Here is a 12,824-nt window from a genome sequence, read left to right as displayed (position 1 = left end):
ACATTTTCACAGTCCTGGCCCTAACAGGAAGCAGATGAGACCTCAGGTTTCCGTGTGATCATAATTCCATTCCTTCATTCCAGTGGCACTTGGAGCCCTTTGTAATCCCTTGCACTAGCTTCCTGGCTGGGTAGCATTGTGGATATGAGGAATGTCATATGTGACCAAATACTGTGTTCGCTGCGTTGGTTGTTTTGGAATGGAATGCTCTCTTCATAGAGTTAATCCAATGATATTTCAAAGCTGTCTTCTGATGTTTTCTCTGTGTGCCTGAAAACCATTTAACTAGCTCTCCAATACTTTGCTGCCTTTTGACTTGCGTTGCACTGTAGATGGCACTATAAAGCAAGGATCTGGGTGACAGAAATCTATTAAACATCACCATTCCAAACTCTAATTGCTGTCTAATATGGTTTCCTCTATAGGTCCCCGGAGTGAAGGAAAATTTCTGAAATGCAGAAATGCTTGTTTGTAGCTGCAAATGGGAATTTGGAATAACTCTGAAAATCACACTGAAATAATTGTGTTTGACTGGAACAAAATTCTTGCAAAGTCCCCAAGGTAAGACAACTTTTTATCTTTAGAATTGGCAATGAAGATTTGCCATTTTGGTTAGCAGTAATACCCAGTTGAATCAGTCACAGGGAACAGGCAAATAATGTTTTTAAGAGTCATCCCATCAACATCACCTGCTAGTGAATGTGAAGTGCCCACCTCTTATTACATGGTGTCTATCTAACTTCAGTTTTCATTCCCTTTTTAAAAGAAAACAAAATGCTATTCTTTACCCTGGTGAGTCGAAGATGAAGATAACTGTGCTGTTGTCTATGCACAAAGTGTGTAGTGCTTTAACTACACACACACAGCGAAATTGTACACCACCACCTAGCATCAAGGCAATTATACCAGTTTAAAGGCACTTTATGTTGGTACAGCTGTTCCTATATGTTAATGGGAATACACTATACTGGTATAAAAGGTGCCTTATACTAGTATAATTGAATCCATAGGACAGATTGTACCAAGTAAAAACAATCAGCTCCCTAAACAAAACAGTTGTACTGTTACAAAATTTCTGTGTGAATCAGGCCTTTGTGAATGAGTTTAACACCAGCAGAAGGGGGCTTGAACTGAAATCCAGGATACCTAACCTTTGCAGGGGGTCCATATTCGGCCCTGGCCCATCTCTTTAGAGCAGTACACTTTAGAACCGTTGCCTTTTTAGAAGTAAACTTGTCAGGATGCTAGGGCCAGATTTTCAGTCTAGCCCTGTACTATAATTGGAGCCAGACCTTTTAGAAGAGCTTAGCTTCCATTTAAGCATCAAATGAAGGGCTGGGTTTTCAGAAGTGCGCAGAGCCCGGCAGCTTCTGCTGAGAACAATGGAGAATCAACCTCTTTTGTCCACGAGAACAATGGGAGCTGCCAGACCCAGAGCACAGCTGTCCAAACGAGGTTTTCAGAATTTTCAAAACTCTGCCTCTGTGTGTTTGGTTTTTGAGATGTTGGATGCTCCCCTCAGAATACAGGGCTCTGAATGTTTAAATTCGAAGGGTCTAGCAGCTTTCAGTTACACTGCGGTGTAGCTGAAGGAACACCACTGGCTTCAGTAGTGCTTCTTCAGATGTACACCGTGGAAACCGGGGAATGAATTGGGTTCACCGCAGGGAGCTTGGTCCATTCCCAGTGTTTTTGCTCAGCAGGATTGAGTGATGTTGATGACCAGAATAACAGCATATATCCACGCTGCATATTTTGTATGTGTTACTAAATGCCCATGGACTCCAGGTCATGCATTCAGGAGCATGTGATATAAGGGAAACGGGGAAAAATTCTGCTTTCGGTTAGGTAGCAACTGCCCTTCCAAGACTGGGGTTGAATTGGGATAAGTTTGAGAGAAGGATCTGGCCCGGAGTTCTTTGTCACAGGTAAGCAGATTCCAAAGCTTAGCTGGGGAGGTGTCTTTTTCTCTGATTGCCATTGTCTTCAACCAAGATCAGGCCTTAGCTGAAAACACTGATAATCCCACTTACATCCGACTCCAGTCATGCAGTTCCATTAACTGTAATGATGGTGCTGGATTCACACTGGGCTACATGAGGAGTATCAAACCCAGAGTGATCCACTGAAGTGGAGCTCCTCAAAGTTAACAGCTGGACCAGTCCTGAGTGAACTCCATAAGTGGACGACTACAAGTGCACGGCCCAGTGTGAGCATCCACTTTCATGGGTCTGATCCTCATTTACACCAAGACTCTTTTACCCATTGTAGCAGCACAACAGTGTAAATGGGAATCTGGTCTAGATGACTATACAATTAATGGATAAGACTGGGTTTATTGGTTAATTTGGTCGACTACACACAAGCTTCCCCCCTTGCTGCCTCTGTATCAGAGGCAGCAAGCGGGGAGAATGGGAGCTGATGCCCATGAGGAGCTGTCTTAAAAGCTGGCTCCCCATGAGCATCAGATCCGCCTGCCCCCACACCTGCGCAGCTGCCTCTGATAGAGAGGCAGCAGTGTGGAAGGTGATGGGAGCAAAGCGAGAGCTGATATGGACAGGGAGTTGGCTTTCAAGAAGGGTCCCTGTGCATGCCAGCTCTATGGACCTGCTTCTGCCCTATACTTTGCTGACTCCTACAGAGGCAGCGGGGGGGTGGGCGGGCAGGCAGGAGATGGTGCTGAGGGAGAGCCAAGGAGCAGCCTCTGTCTGTGGGGAGCTCAGACCCCCTGTGGACAGGCTGCTGGCCCTGCCTCCGGGAACTATTAAATAGTTGTGTATTCGCATGAAATTTTAGCAGTTACACAACTATTCAAGTACATGCAATCTAACATCCCTAATCCGGTACTATGTGTTTTCCTCCTTGATAGCTTTGTTTGGGCAATATAACCACACTGGCTTAGGATAGTTGCTTAGGATAAGCAGACCTCTGCTTTCCTTTGAAGAAGATCTTAAAATCTTGTCTGGCTGGTTGAAGTTCAACACCATTTTCTTAAATTAATAAACCTCATTTACTACTTAGTCACCATACAGCCAAGACACTTTATAATAGAGGGCTAGTAGTACAACAGGCTAGTAGTGTGTGATATTACAAAGCGCTCCTGTGAGCAATTTGGGAAGTACCAACATTGCCATTAGGGCATGTCTAGACTACATCTCTCTGGCGACAGAGGGATGTAAATTAGACATACCGAAATTGCTAATGAAGCAGGGATTTAAATATCCCGCGCTTTATAGCATAAAAATGACTGCCGCTTTTTGTCGCCACAGAGCTTTGGTGATGAAAAGTGGCAGTCTAGATGCGGATCTGTCGCTCACTAAAGCCTTTGACAACAGATCCCTTATGCCTCGTACAATGAACAAGTGAAGAAGGAAAGCTCTTGGTGATTGATGCAGGACAGGAAACAACAGGCAAGCTATTCTAAATTGCTCTGTCTACACTACATACAAATTTCAAAAGTGGATATGCAAATTCCGCAGGATCTTTCATAAGTGCAAGTAGTCTGGACGAGGTGTTTTTTTGGGGGGAAAAAAACCCTTTTTTGAAAAAACCCCCGCTCTTCCTTAAACTGAAGTTTACACATTTTTTCCAAAAAAGGTTTTTTCTCCGAAAAAATGCATCCAGACTCCCTTCACTTTTGTAAGATCCTCTTTCAAAAGTGAGATCGGAAGAAGATATGCAAATTTCCATGGAATTTGCATATCCTCTTTTGGGAAAAAAACAACAACAACGTATCTTAGACATGCCCAATGAGAAAATATGAGATCCGATCTTTTGATGGTCTATTTCTTTAACATTTTCTTAACCAAGTGGAAATGCTTCTGGCAGTAGGTATAGTAGAGGGGTCCATTTTCTGAGATCTCCATATATATATTTTTTGGCAAATGATCAGAATATTTACCCACTTGCACAACCAGACTAGCCAAACAGTTAGAGTTCTTTGATAATGAAATAAAGAAGTTCTCATACAATTACACTGAAATCTGCAACAACCAGTGCAGAAGGAATATATAGATTTTTATCGGTGAGTGGTGCTGTGATCTAATAAGGATGCTCATCTTAGACTTTTCCAAATCCCAGCATGCTGGTTAACTGCAGAGCAGAGCCACTGCTATGAAAAGAGTATTTAGGTTAATTTATGCACATCCATAGATGATTTTTAATTGGCTTGAGACCAGTCTCACAGCTGGAAAATGGACTCGAAGGGTACAAGTGTACAGTGCCCTCTTGGGTACTTTGTATCCATAATATAGCCTCCTCCTTCAACTGAAGAAAACGATCACGTTGTCTTTCCACGTGATGAATGCTACTGTGGCAGCCGTGGCAGAGGAATGAAAGCCAGGAAGACCTGAACTGTAATGCTGCCTTCCGCTGGGCCAGATTCCACCACTCTTACAAGGCAATGTAGCTTAGTCCGAATAGTCCCATTTGGAAGGAGCCGTGGAATACATTGCTATTCCGCATGAATGAGAGCACTGGAATCTGCCCTGTTTAATGCAGCTGTGCTGTGACAAACAGCAGTTCCCCAATATCTAGGTGAGAGAGGCAATGTTTGCAAAGCAAATTGTGATCATATTTCCCTCCTCTCCCCCTTCCCCCTCCCCCGGGGCTCCGCCCTCAATAGCCCCCTTGATTCTCAGCAGGAGGGGTGACATGCTGCACGTTTTGTGAAAACCCAGCAACTTGACATAGGTACCTAAATGGGAGCTGAGCTTTATTTTGAAAGTCTGTCCTGAGAATAAATAGATCATAGAGGGATTTTCCTATTCTTGTTTCTGAGGGTGAGCTGGATCCAGTTGAAGGCCCTCACATGCTCAAGGTAACATTAAAAGACATAAATAAATTAATGGGGGTTAGGTCCATCACTGTCTGCAAGTCAGGATGGGTAGGAATGGTGTCCCTAGCCTCTGTTTGTCACAGGCTAGACATGGATGACGGGGAGGGATCACGTGATCATACCCTGTTCTGTTCACTCCCTTTGGGGCATCTGGCATTGGCTACTGTCAGAAGACAGGACACTGGGCCAGATGGACCTTTGGTCTGACCCACTGTGGGCATTCTTACGTAAATTAAAATATACAGAGATTGAAATGTTGTCTTTGAGCGTGTGAAAGCACAAGGTTCTTATGTTTCAACCCCTCAACCCCTGGGCCTTCTTGGATTCTTTCTTTTCGAACCCAGTGAAGTCACCTAAGAACACACATGGGTGTGTCGATAACCGTGACAGCTCTTCTAATTATGAAACACACTTAGCAAGGCATTGATCCCAACCCGAGTGTGAATTTTTGGTTTTTACCAGTATTACCTTGCAATAAACCATTTCAATCACTCATCAGTATCTTTTCAGATTTCCTCTTCCCAGAAGCGCTTTTAACATTGTTCCCTAGTTGTATTGTTCTTTCACTCAGCTGCTTTCTTTTCTGCCTCCAGGATGAGATTCTGTGCCAAATCAATGCTTCTATCTCACTGGCTCTTTCTGGTCTATGTGTTAATGGTGTGCTGTAAATTGTTGTCCGCCTCTAGCCACCATCCCCGAGGGCACGCAGGTAGGAGCTTTTAAACTCATTACATGCTACTGAGACCAATTAATAACACTTGCAGAATGTTAGTCCGTTTTTTCGCCATGGATAATTGATGAAGCTGTTGACAATGCGTTTATAATCAGTGAAAAAGGTTAAAATAGCGACAAGAGTTGTAAAACCTTTTGAAAGTTTACAGCAATTTTAGATAGTTGCTCCAAATCGGTCTCGTGAATGGTGCGTCACAGAGGGGAAGATTTTGGGACTTGTTCTTATTTTTCATTTGAAATATTAGATAACTACACATGCAGTTTCTGTTTTGATATATAGCTTTATCTGCCATTTCTTAATGTCAGCACTAGAGAAAGTGCCATTAGGTTAAGCCCTTAATGCCACTTAAGGCAATCCTTCCATTAAATTACCCCGACCCTTCTTATTAAATGAATCCTTGACTGAATATTACCCGTTTTCTTACCCTGGCTGTTGAGGCAAACCAGGAGAAGCTGTGGTTGAATCACAGGAGGAAGCTGCTTTCTTGTAATGTTACAGGATAGCACACTCTTACCCGTATACCAGAGCCTCCAGTCGGACACCCAGACTGGGGCATGTTCCCAGTGCAGTGCAGTTGCACTGGGTTTTCAAACTTTTTTTTTCTCCTGACCCAGTTGAAGAGAATGTTGATGCTCGCACCCCAGCATAATTCTGTCTTTTGACTAGAACGCGGACTATGGGTGGGGCCAGGAATGAGGGAGGGAGTTCAGGGCTAAGGCAGGGGGTTGGGGTACAGGTTTACTTCCAATGGCTCTCAGTCAGCAGTGCTGCAGGGGACCTAAGGCAGGTTTTCTGTGTGTCCTTGCACCACAGGCCACACTGCGCCCTGGAAGTGGCCAGCAACAGATTCAGCTCTGAGGCAGAGGTGCGCAGGCAGCTCCATGTGCTGTTCTTGCCAGTAAGCATGGCCTCGCCCCCCAGCTCCCATTGGCTAATTCCTAGCCAATGGGAGTGGGAAGCTGGTGCTCAGGGCAAGGACAGTGCTTGGATTCCCGCATCCCCTTCCCCCATTTAGGAGCTGGACCTGTTGCTGACCACTTCCTGGGCACAGCATGGTCACCCTACCACAAAGTGACTCAGTGCCTGACCTCCTGGGACCCAGAGCTGGGTCGTGACCCGTACTTTGAAAACTACTTTGTTAGAGGTTCCATCTTTCAGGTGAGACGCTATTGATATCCTTCCTGCCCTCTTCCGGTGATTGTCCCAGTGGAAGCTAAAGGATCCCTGTGTTCTTGCCAAAACACCTTCTCTAACTGAAGCAAGCACCAGCAGTTGGGGGCCTTATACGCACTGCCTACAGCTGCTGCATTTGTCTACATGCCCACGCTACATCAGCATTGCTGCATCTTGAAGAGCTGCACAAAGCTCTCACTACTATAAATAATTGACTCCCAGCAGCTCCCCACTTATCACTGGGGGCTCTCCAACATTGTAAGTCCCTTTGATCAGGCTGCGGTGGGTTACTTGGCACTGCTTTTGCATCCCTGAGTGCCCTGATTGATTTATGAGTTATTGAAATTTAACCTGTCTGTCATTCAGCAACTGTCCCAGGCTCGCTCTGAAGCGTTTAGTAGCGTTTATGAGAAATGAAACAGAAGAAAAATTGGTAAATATGAGTTACTTGAGCGTAGGTATTTGCTGGGGAATATTGCCATTGCTCCAGCTTCATCACTCCACTCAGTAGGTGGGCACTGATTTATGCTTGCTGTCCCCTAATGTGTATGGTTGGATGTAAATCTGGTCTGAAATGGAAGTGATGGGTTGATGGTTCATGCACTGGAAGTGCTTGGGTGCTGCTGCTTGTACCAGTTGGCATTCTAATTAAGGTACCGTATAAAACATTCTGTACATGGTTAAAAATTTCAGCTCCAGGTAATTTAACACCAGAGGATGATGGAGTGTTACCCTTATCTCCCAGAGAGTCCTTTTCCTCTTTTTGTGGGAACGGCTTGAGTGACTTTGTAGCCAGTCTTTCCCTTGTAGAAATTGCACTTTCTGGGGCTATGTCTACAGTGGGAAGATGTGGCAGCAAAAGTGGTGTTGACATCAAAAGTGAGCCCTGGTTTTTCTGCCTCCCATTATTGACACTTCATGGCCACTTTGCTAGCTCCCCCATTGACCCATAGAGCAAAGCCATGTGAGTAAATATCCCACAGTGCAGTGTTGTGGGAAGGCAGAGCTGATCCCTGCCCTACTTGGGATTCCCTCATGGCTCTGTGAGCTCTCTGTGCTGAGGAATGTCAAAGTAGTACCGCTGTCTCCTCAGCCCTCCCCCTGCAGCAGCAGTCTGCCTGCCACCGTGTTTCTAGCAGGATAGAATTGGAGCATTCCAGTGATTTTTCTCTTTTGTTTGTTCCCCAAATGGAGTAGCTCATCCAGCTGTCTAACTTCCTGGCACTTTGAAAGGGGAGGGGTGCATGCCTGCAGGGCAGCAGAGATCACAAAACACCAAGCACTGCCATCAGGGCAGGCATTGTAGGATACTGGTGGAAGCCAGTTTTCCTGACAAAACAAAGTTCATATTGGCTCTTTGTTGACAATAAAGGGAGGGGGAAAAGACAAAAATCTCTTTGAAGTGGAAGTTTTTTGTCACCAAAACTGGGCGTGTCCCTCTCTCCCGGACTACAAACTCTACAACTACAACTCTCACTGTTTTGCCAACAAAATGCAAATTTTGGTGACAAAAACATGCCAGTGTAGACAAGGTTTAAGAAAGATTGGGGACAGACAACTGAGTGTGTGTCATCTTGTCATTCCAAAAAACAGCGAGTTCCTCATCTGATATCATAGTTGAATTTTCACTCTAGAATGCAACAAAATTAGTAGTTGGAAAACACACTTCCAAAAATGTCCTTCAGCCAAGAATTCCATCGTAGCTGTGTTTAAAAAAAAAAAAAAAGGTTTATTTGTGTCTCTTTAAAATGCACTTTACATACAGTCCCAAGAGAGAGACCTGTGACAGGAAAAGAACATCTTCTATTATGTGCATGGATGATGGGTGTTTATGAAACAGTGCAAATGATGGTATTCTTTTCCCTTCACATGTCAAAACACATAATTGCATAGTTTGAGTTGGCACAAATTTGTTCTCCCTGTAACAAGCAGCTATTGTAAAGTATAAGCAATCTACTTAAAATTAAGTAAATCTGCTTAAGTAGCTCACTGTGGGTTAGGTCAAAGAAGCATGCAACTAATAGACTCTTAAATGTTTGCTTCTAATGATCAATTTGGCCAAAATCTGTGGTGTTTACTTTGACAGAACTCCTATTCCACTGGTTTTTGATCTGTTTTATAGAAGACTATGTATTTAAGTCACTGAACTTATTTACTAAAGCAGAATCAATGGCCAAATTCTTGGGTGGAGGTCTTGGTGTTGTAAATGGGAAGATTTTAAAGTGGACAGGAGAAAGCATTAACTATGGAGGCATGAGAGGACATTGGAACACATTCATACTTTCATCTCTGTGCAGAAATCTTCCTCTCTCCCTTAGTCAAACAGCTGCAGTTTGTCATTGGCATGGGGAGATGAGAAATGTCTCGTTTACAGGAGGCTGGCTGCAGTGACATGATGATTGAGATTGGAGCTAGAGTTAAAATTGCCTGGCTTTTCTTACTAATCCAGACACCCTCTGCTTTCTGTGTTGAAGTTCACTGTGAACCAGGAGTGATGTAGGGCAGTAATACTCAACCTGGGGGTAGGAAGAGGTCTTTCAGGGGGTACATCAACTCACTAGTTTAAAAGGCTACATAAGCACTAGCAAAGTCAATACAAAGTAACGTTTCATAGAGAATGACTTTCTGCTCTGTATACCGATATGTAAGTACAATTGCTATATTCCTCTTGGCTGACTTTCTCCTTATCTCATTATAAGGTCATTTTTCAGTAATCACGTGTGCCATGATCCTTTTTTGCATTCTTATGTGTGATTTTTGTATGTGTTTAAATGAGGTGAAATTTGGGGGTTTGTGAGACCAGTCAGGCTCCTGAAAAGGTCTGGAAAGGTGGCGAGCCCCTATTCTGGGTAAGATTAGATTTTCCTTCCCAACATCCTTTCGCTTCTGCAACTTCTATAGAGTCTATACCTTCTTCCCCTCCCAATACCGTTTTTTTAAAAGAGATAACGTAAGAGGAACCTTTTGCCAGGAGATTGTAGCATGCACAGGATCCCTTTAACAATAGTTTCACTTTATCAAGCCCAAGCTCTGTGGATTCCTAGATTCCAGCAGGAGAGAGAGAGTACACGTTCCGAGAAATACTTACGCCTAGCTGAACTGGTTCATAATGTCCTCTAAGGCAGGGGTGTGGAACCTATACTCCATGACCTGGATCCAGCTCATTGCTTATTTTCATCTGGCCTGTGGCAAGCCTTGGTGCATAGCCCCCCTCAAGGCTGGAGCTTTGAGTGCTGGTTTACCCCACTGCGGGGGGAAAGCCACAAACTTCTGTAGCCCTCGAGGTAGATGAGTTGAATGTTTTATATTTTTCTCTCTCTCTCCCTCTCCCCCCATTTAGGGTTTTTTTTTTAAGTTGCTTTTTATTTGTATGTGGCCTGCAGTGGATTTTTTTTTCTTGTGGGTCAGTGACCCACAGTAGGTTCCTCACCCCTGTCTTGTGGGCTTACCTTTTCAAAAGAGACTACTGGTTGAACCTCTCTAGTTGGTCACCCTCAGGACCTGACCAGTGCCAAACCACAGGAGGTCAATATTGTCTAGCAGCATTACCAACACTGCCACTGCTTACTGGGCTCTTAGAAGACATTTAGGGGTAAATTAGAGCTAAATAACAGCACAGACCTCTGAGCGCCAGGACGGGTGGCTGTAAAACTTTATGGGACTGTGGGAAACTTGGCCATACCCATGATACGTGAACATACAGGTAACTAAAATCTTGCTGGACCATGGATGTTGCTGGACCAGAGCATGCCAGACTAGAGAGGTTCAGCTTGGAGTGGTTTTGGGTGCCCAATTTGAAACACCTTTTAAAAGGCCCTGATATTGAGAGTGTGCTGAGTATCCAGTCCTGAACATCAGGCCCCTTTTTAAGGTGTCCTCAAATCACTAGTCACTTCTGAAAATGTAGATCCAGATACCAGTATTCTTACTGGGGAGCTGATTAATGCCTAATGCTAGGGGCTAGTACAATTTATGCTGGAAAACCCTCCTAGTTCTCCCCCCGCTGCCCTTTAATTCCCTGATTTAGGGGAAGACTCCCATTGCCCTGACTGGTGTTGGGGTCTCTTAGCGCTTTGTCTAGTGACAATAAAAAAAAAACCCTAACCAAGCATTGGGACTTACTAGGAAAGGGATAAGAGAAGGCACAAAATATCGTATTGCATCGATCTAAATCCATGGTACGTTCACAGATCAAATACTGCATGCAGATTTGATCACCCCATCTAAAAAAAGACAGATTTGGAAAAGGTACGGAGAAGGGCAGCCAATTACTAGGCGTTCTGAACACATTCCATGTTAGGATAGATGAGATACACTGCGACTTTTCAGTTTGGAAAAGAGATGATTGAGGAGATATAACAGAGGTCTACAAAATCTTGAATGGTGTGGAAAAACTTGACTAAAGTGTGTGCTACTTCAAATAATACAAGCATTGGGAGTCACTCAATGAAAGGCAGCAGATGTAAAACAAAAGAAGTTTTGTTCTTCACCATCAACCTGTGGAACTCTTTGCCAGAGGATGTTATGAAGGTCAAGACTAAAACAAAGTTTAAAAAAAGTCATGGAAAATAGTTCTCTCAATGGCTGAGAGCCAGTGTGGGCAGATCCAACACCATATTCTGCACATCCCTTGCCTTTATTTCCCAGAACCTGGGAGCGGTTGACAGGGAACAGTTGACAGGATATATATCACAATGACTGCCTATTCTGTTCATTCCCTCTGAAGCACCTGGCATTTGCTACTGTCAGAAGATAGGATATTGGGCTAGATGGCCCTTTGCAAGAAACTCAGAAGGACCATAAAGCCCAGATGTATCTGCCCTGGCTGAAACCCACTAGACCAGGGCTACCCAACTTTGGAAGCCCCGGGGGCCACAATGATACTCACAGCACATGTCGAGGGCTGCAGCTTAAGTGGGGTTGGATATACATGCAAATAACTTCTTTCATGCTGCCGGGCATGAACACACAGATTAAGGCAGGACTACACAACACACAGGCCCCATTTAAGTCAGTTCTGCTGATATTAATAAAATGCAATATTTACCCGATCTCCACCCATATGGCAGCACTTTAATGAGCAATGACAGTCCAGGAATTTAACTACTAAAACTCAAACAGAAGACCATTATATTGACTAGTTTTTTAGTTTTGGCTCCCAACCGTGGGTCGCGTGTTGAGCCCCGCGTAAACCCAAACCCCACCGCGAGCTGCAAACAGACGGGCTGTGTGTTTAGTCTTGCACTAGATTCCACTCCTGTCCCAGAGCTGAGAGTGAGCCCAGGAGTTCTGATAGGGTCTCTCTGGCTGTGTCTAAACTACATCCCTATCCTCGAAAAAGGGATGTAAATTAGACACTTCAAAATTGCAAATGAAGCCGGGATTTAAATTTCCCATGCTTCATTTGCATAATGGCAGCTGTATTTTTTCAAAATGAGGCTTTTCGATTGAAAAACGGCAGTTTAGACAGGGATCTTTCAAAAATAAAACCCTTTTTTTGAAAGATCCTATATTCAAAAGTTGAGGTTTACATTTTGCAAATGAAATTGAAATCAGGCTTCATGTGCAATTTTGAAGTGTCTAATTTACATCCCTTTTTCGAGAAAAGGGATGTAGTCTAGACACAGCCTCTCTGTAGAATTAGTAACAATGTTAGAATAGAGATTAAAATTTGAAACCTAAGTGTCCCTTAAGTGACTTGCCACAAGAGGTCAGAACATGTTAGAGCTGAATGGGTCTAATATTTGTCTGTCTCTTTATATAAGAATTAGCTGGCAGAGGCTTTGAATTTCATAGTTAGATAATTTACCAGAAAGCTAGTGTTTAAGTGCCTAAATAGCCCCTGGAATCATGGTTCAAGTTGTCCCTCCCACCAACCAAAATCTGAAATGGCCCTCCAGTGAGTGTGGTATTGGGCATCTGGTCAGAAGAAGGGGAAAGAGTAGGATAGCAGCAGTTAGTGAACAGTTTCAGGGACTGGTGCTTATCTGTGTGGATTAGGAGAAGAGACGGCCCGAGCCGTTCTTGCGCCCCGGGCACATGGACCCGGGCGTGTGGCCCCGGGCACGCAGCGCATTCTTG

At 44.1% G+C, this 12,824-nt stretch overlaps 1 protein-coding gene across 2 annotated transcripts in view; it reads left to right on the top strand.

Annotated features, from left to right (window-relative positions):
- TAFA4 (TAFA chemokine like family member 4) overlaps positions 1–12,824 on the top strand; it is a 163,923-nt gene that overhangs the window by 40,373 nt on the left and 110,726 nt on the right. For both annotated transcript variants that reach the window (XM_075938568.1, XM_075938569.1), the window contains exons 2-3: positions 426–561; positions 5,431–5,546. In XM_075938568.1, coding sequence (XP_075794683.1) covers positions 482–561; positions 5,431–5,546 — 196 coding nt within the window. In that variant the 5' untranslated portion in view covers positions 426–481. The remainder of the gene's footprint in view (positions 1–425; positions 562–5,430; positions 5,547–12,824) is intronic.

This window comes from Pelodiscus sinensis, chromosome 11 (assembly GCF_049634645.1).
Source record: "Pelodiscus sinensis isolate JC-2024 chromosome 11, ASM4963464v1, whole genome shotgun sequence".
NCBI classification, from domain to species: Eukaryota; Metazoa; Chordata; order Testudines; family Trionychidae; genus Pelodiscus; species Pelodiscus sinensis.
The sequence above is the reverse complement of the archived record's forward strand: the minus strand, read 5'-3'. Positions and strand labels throughout refer to the sequence as shown.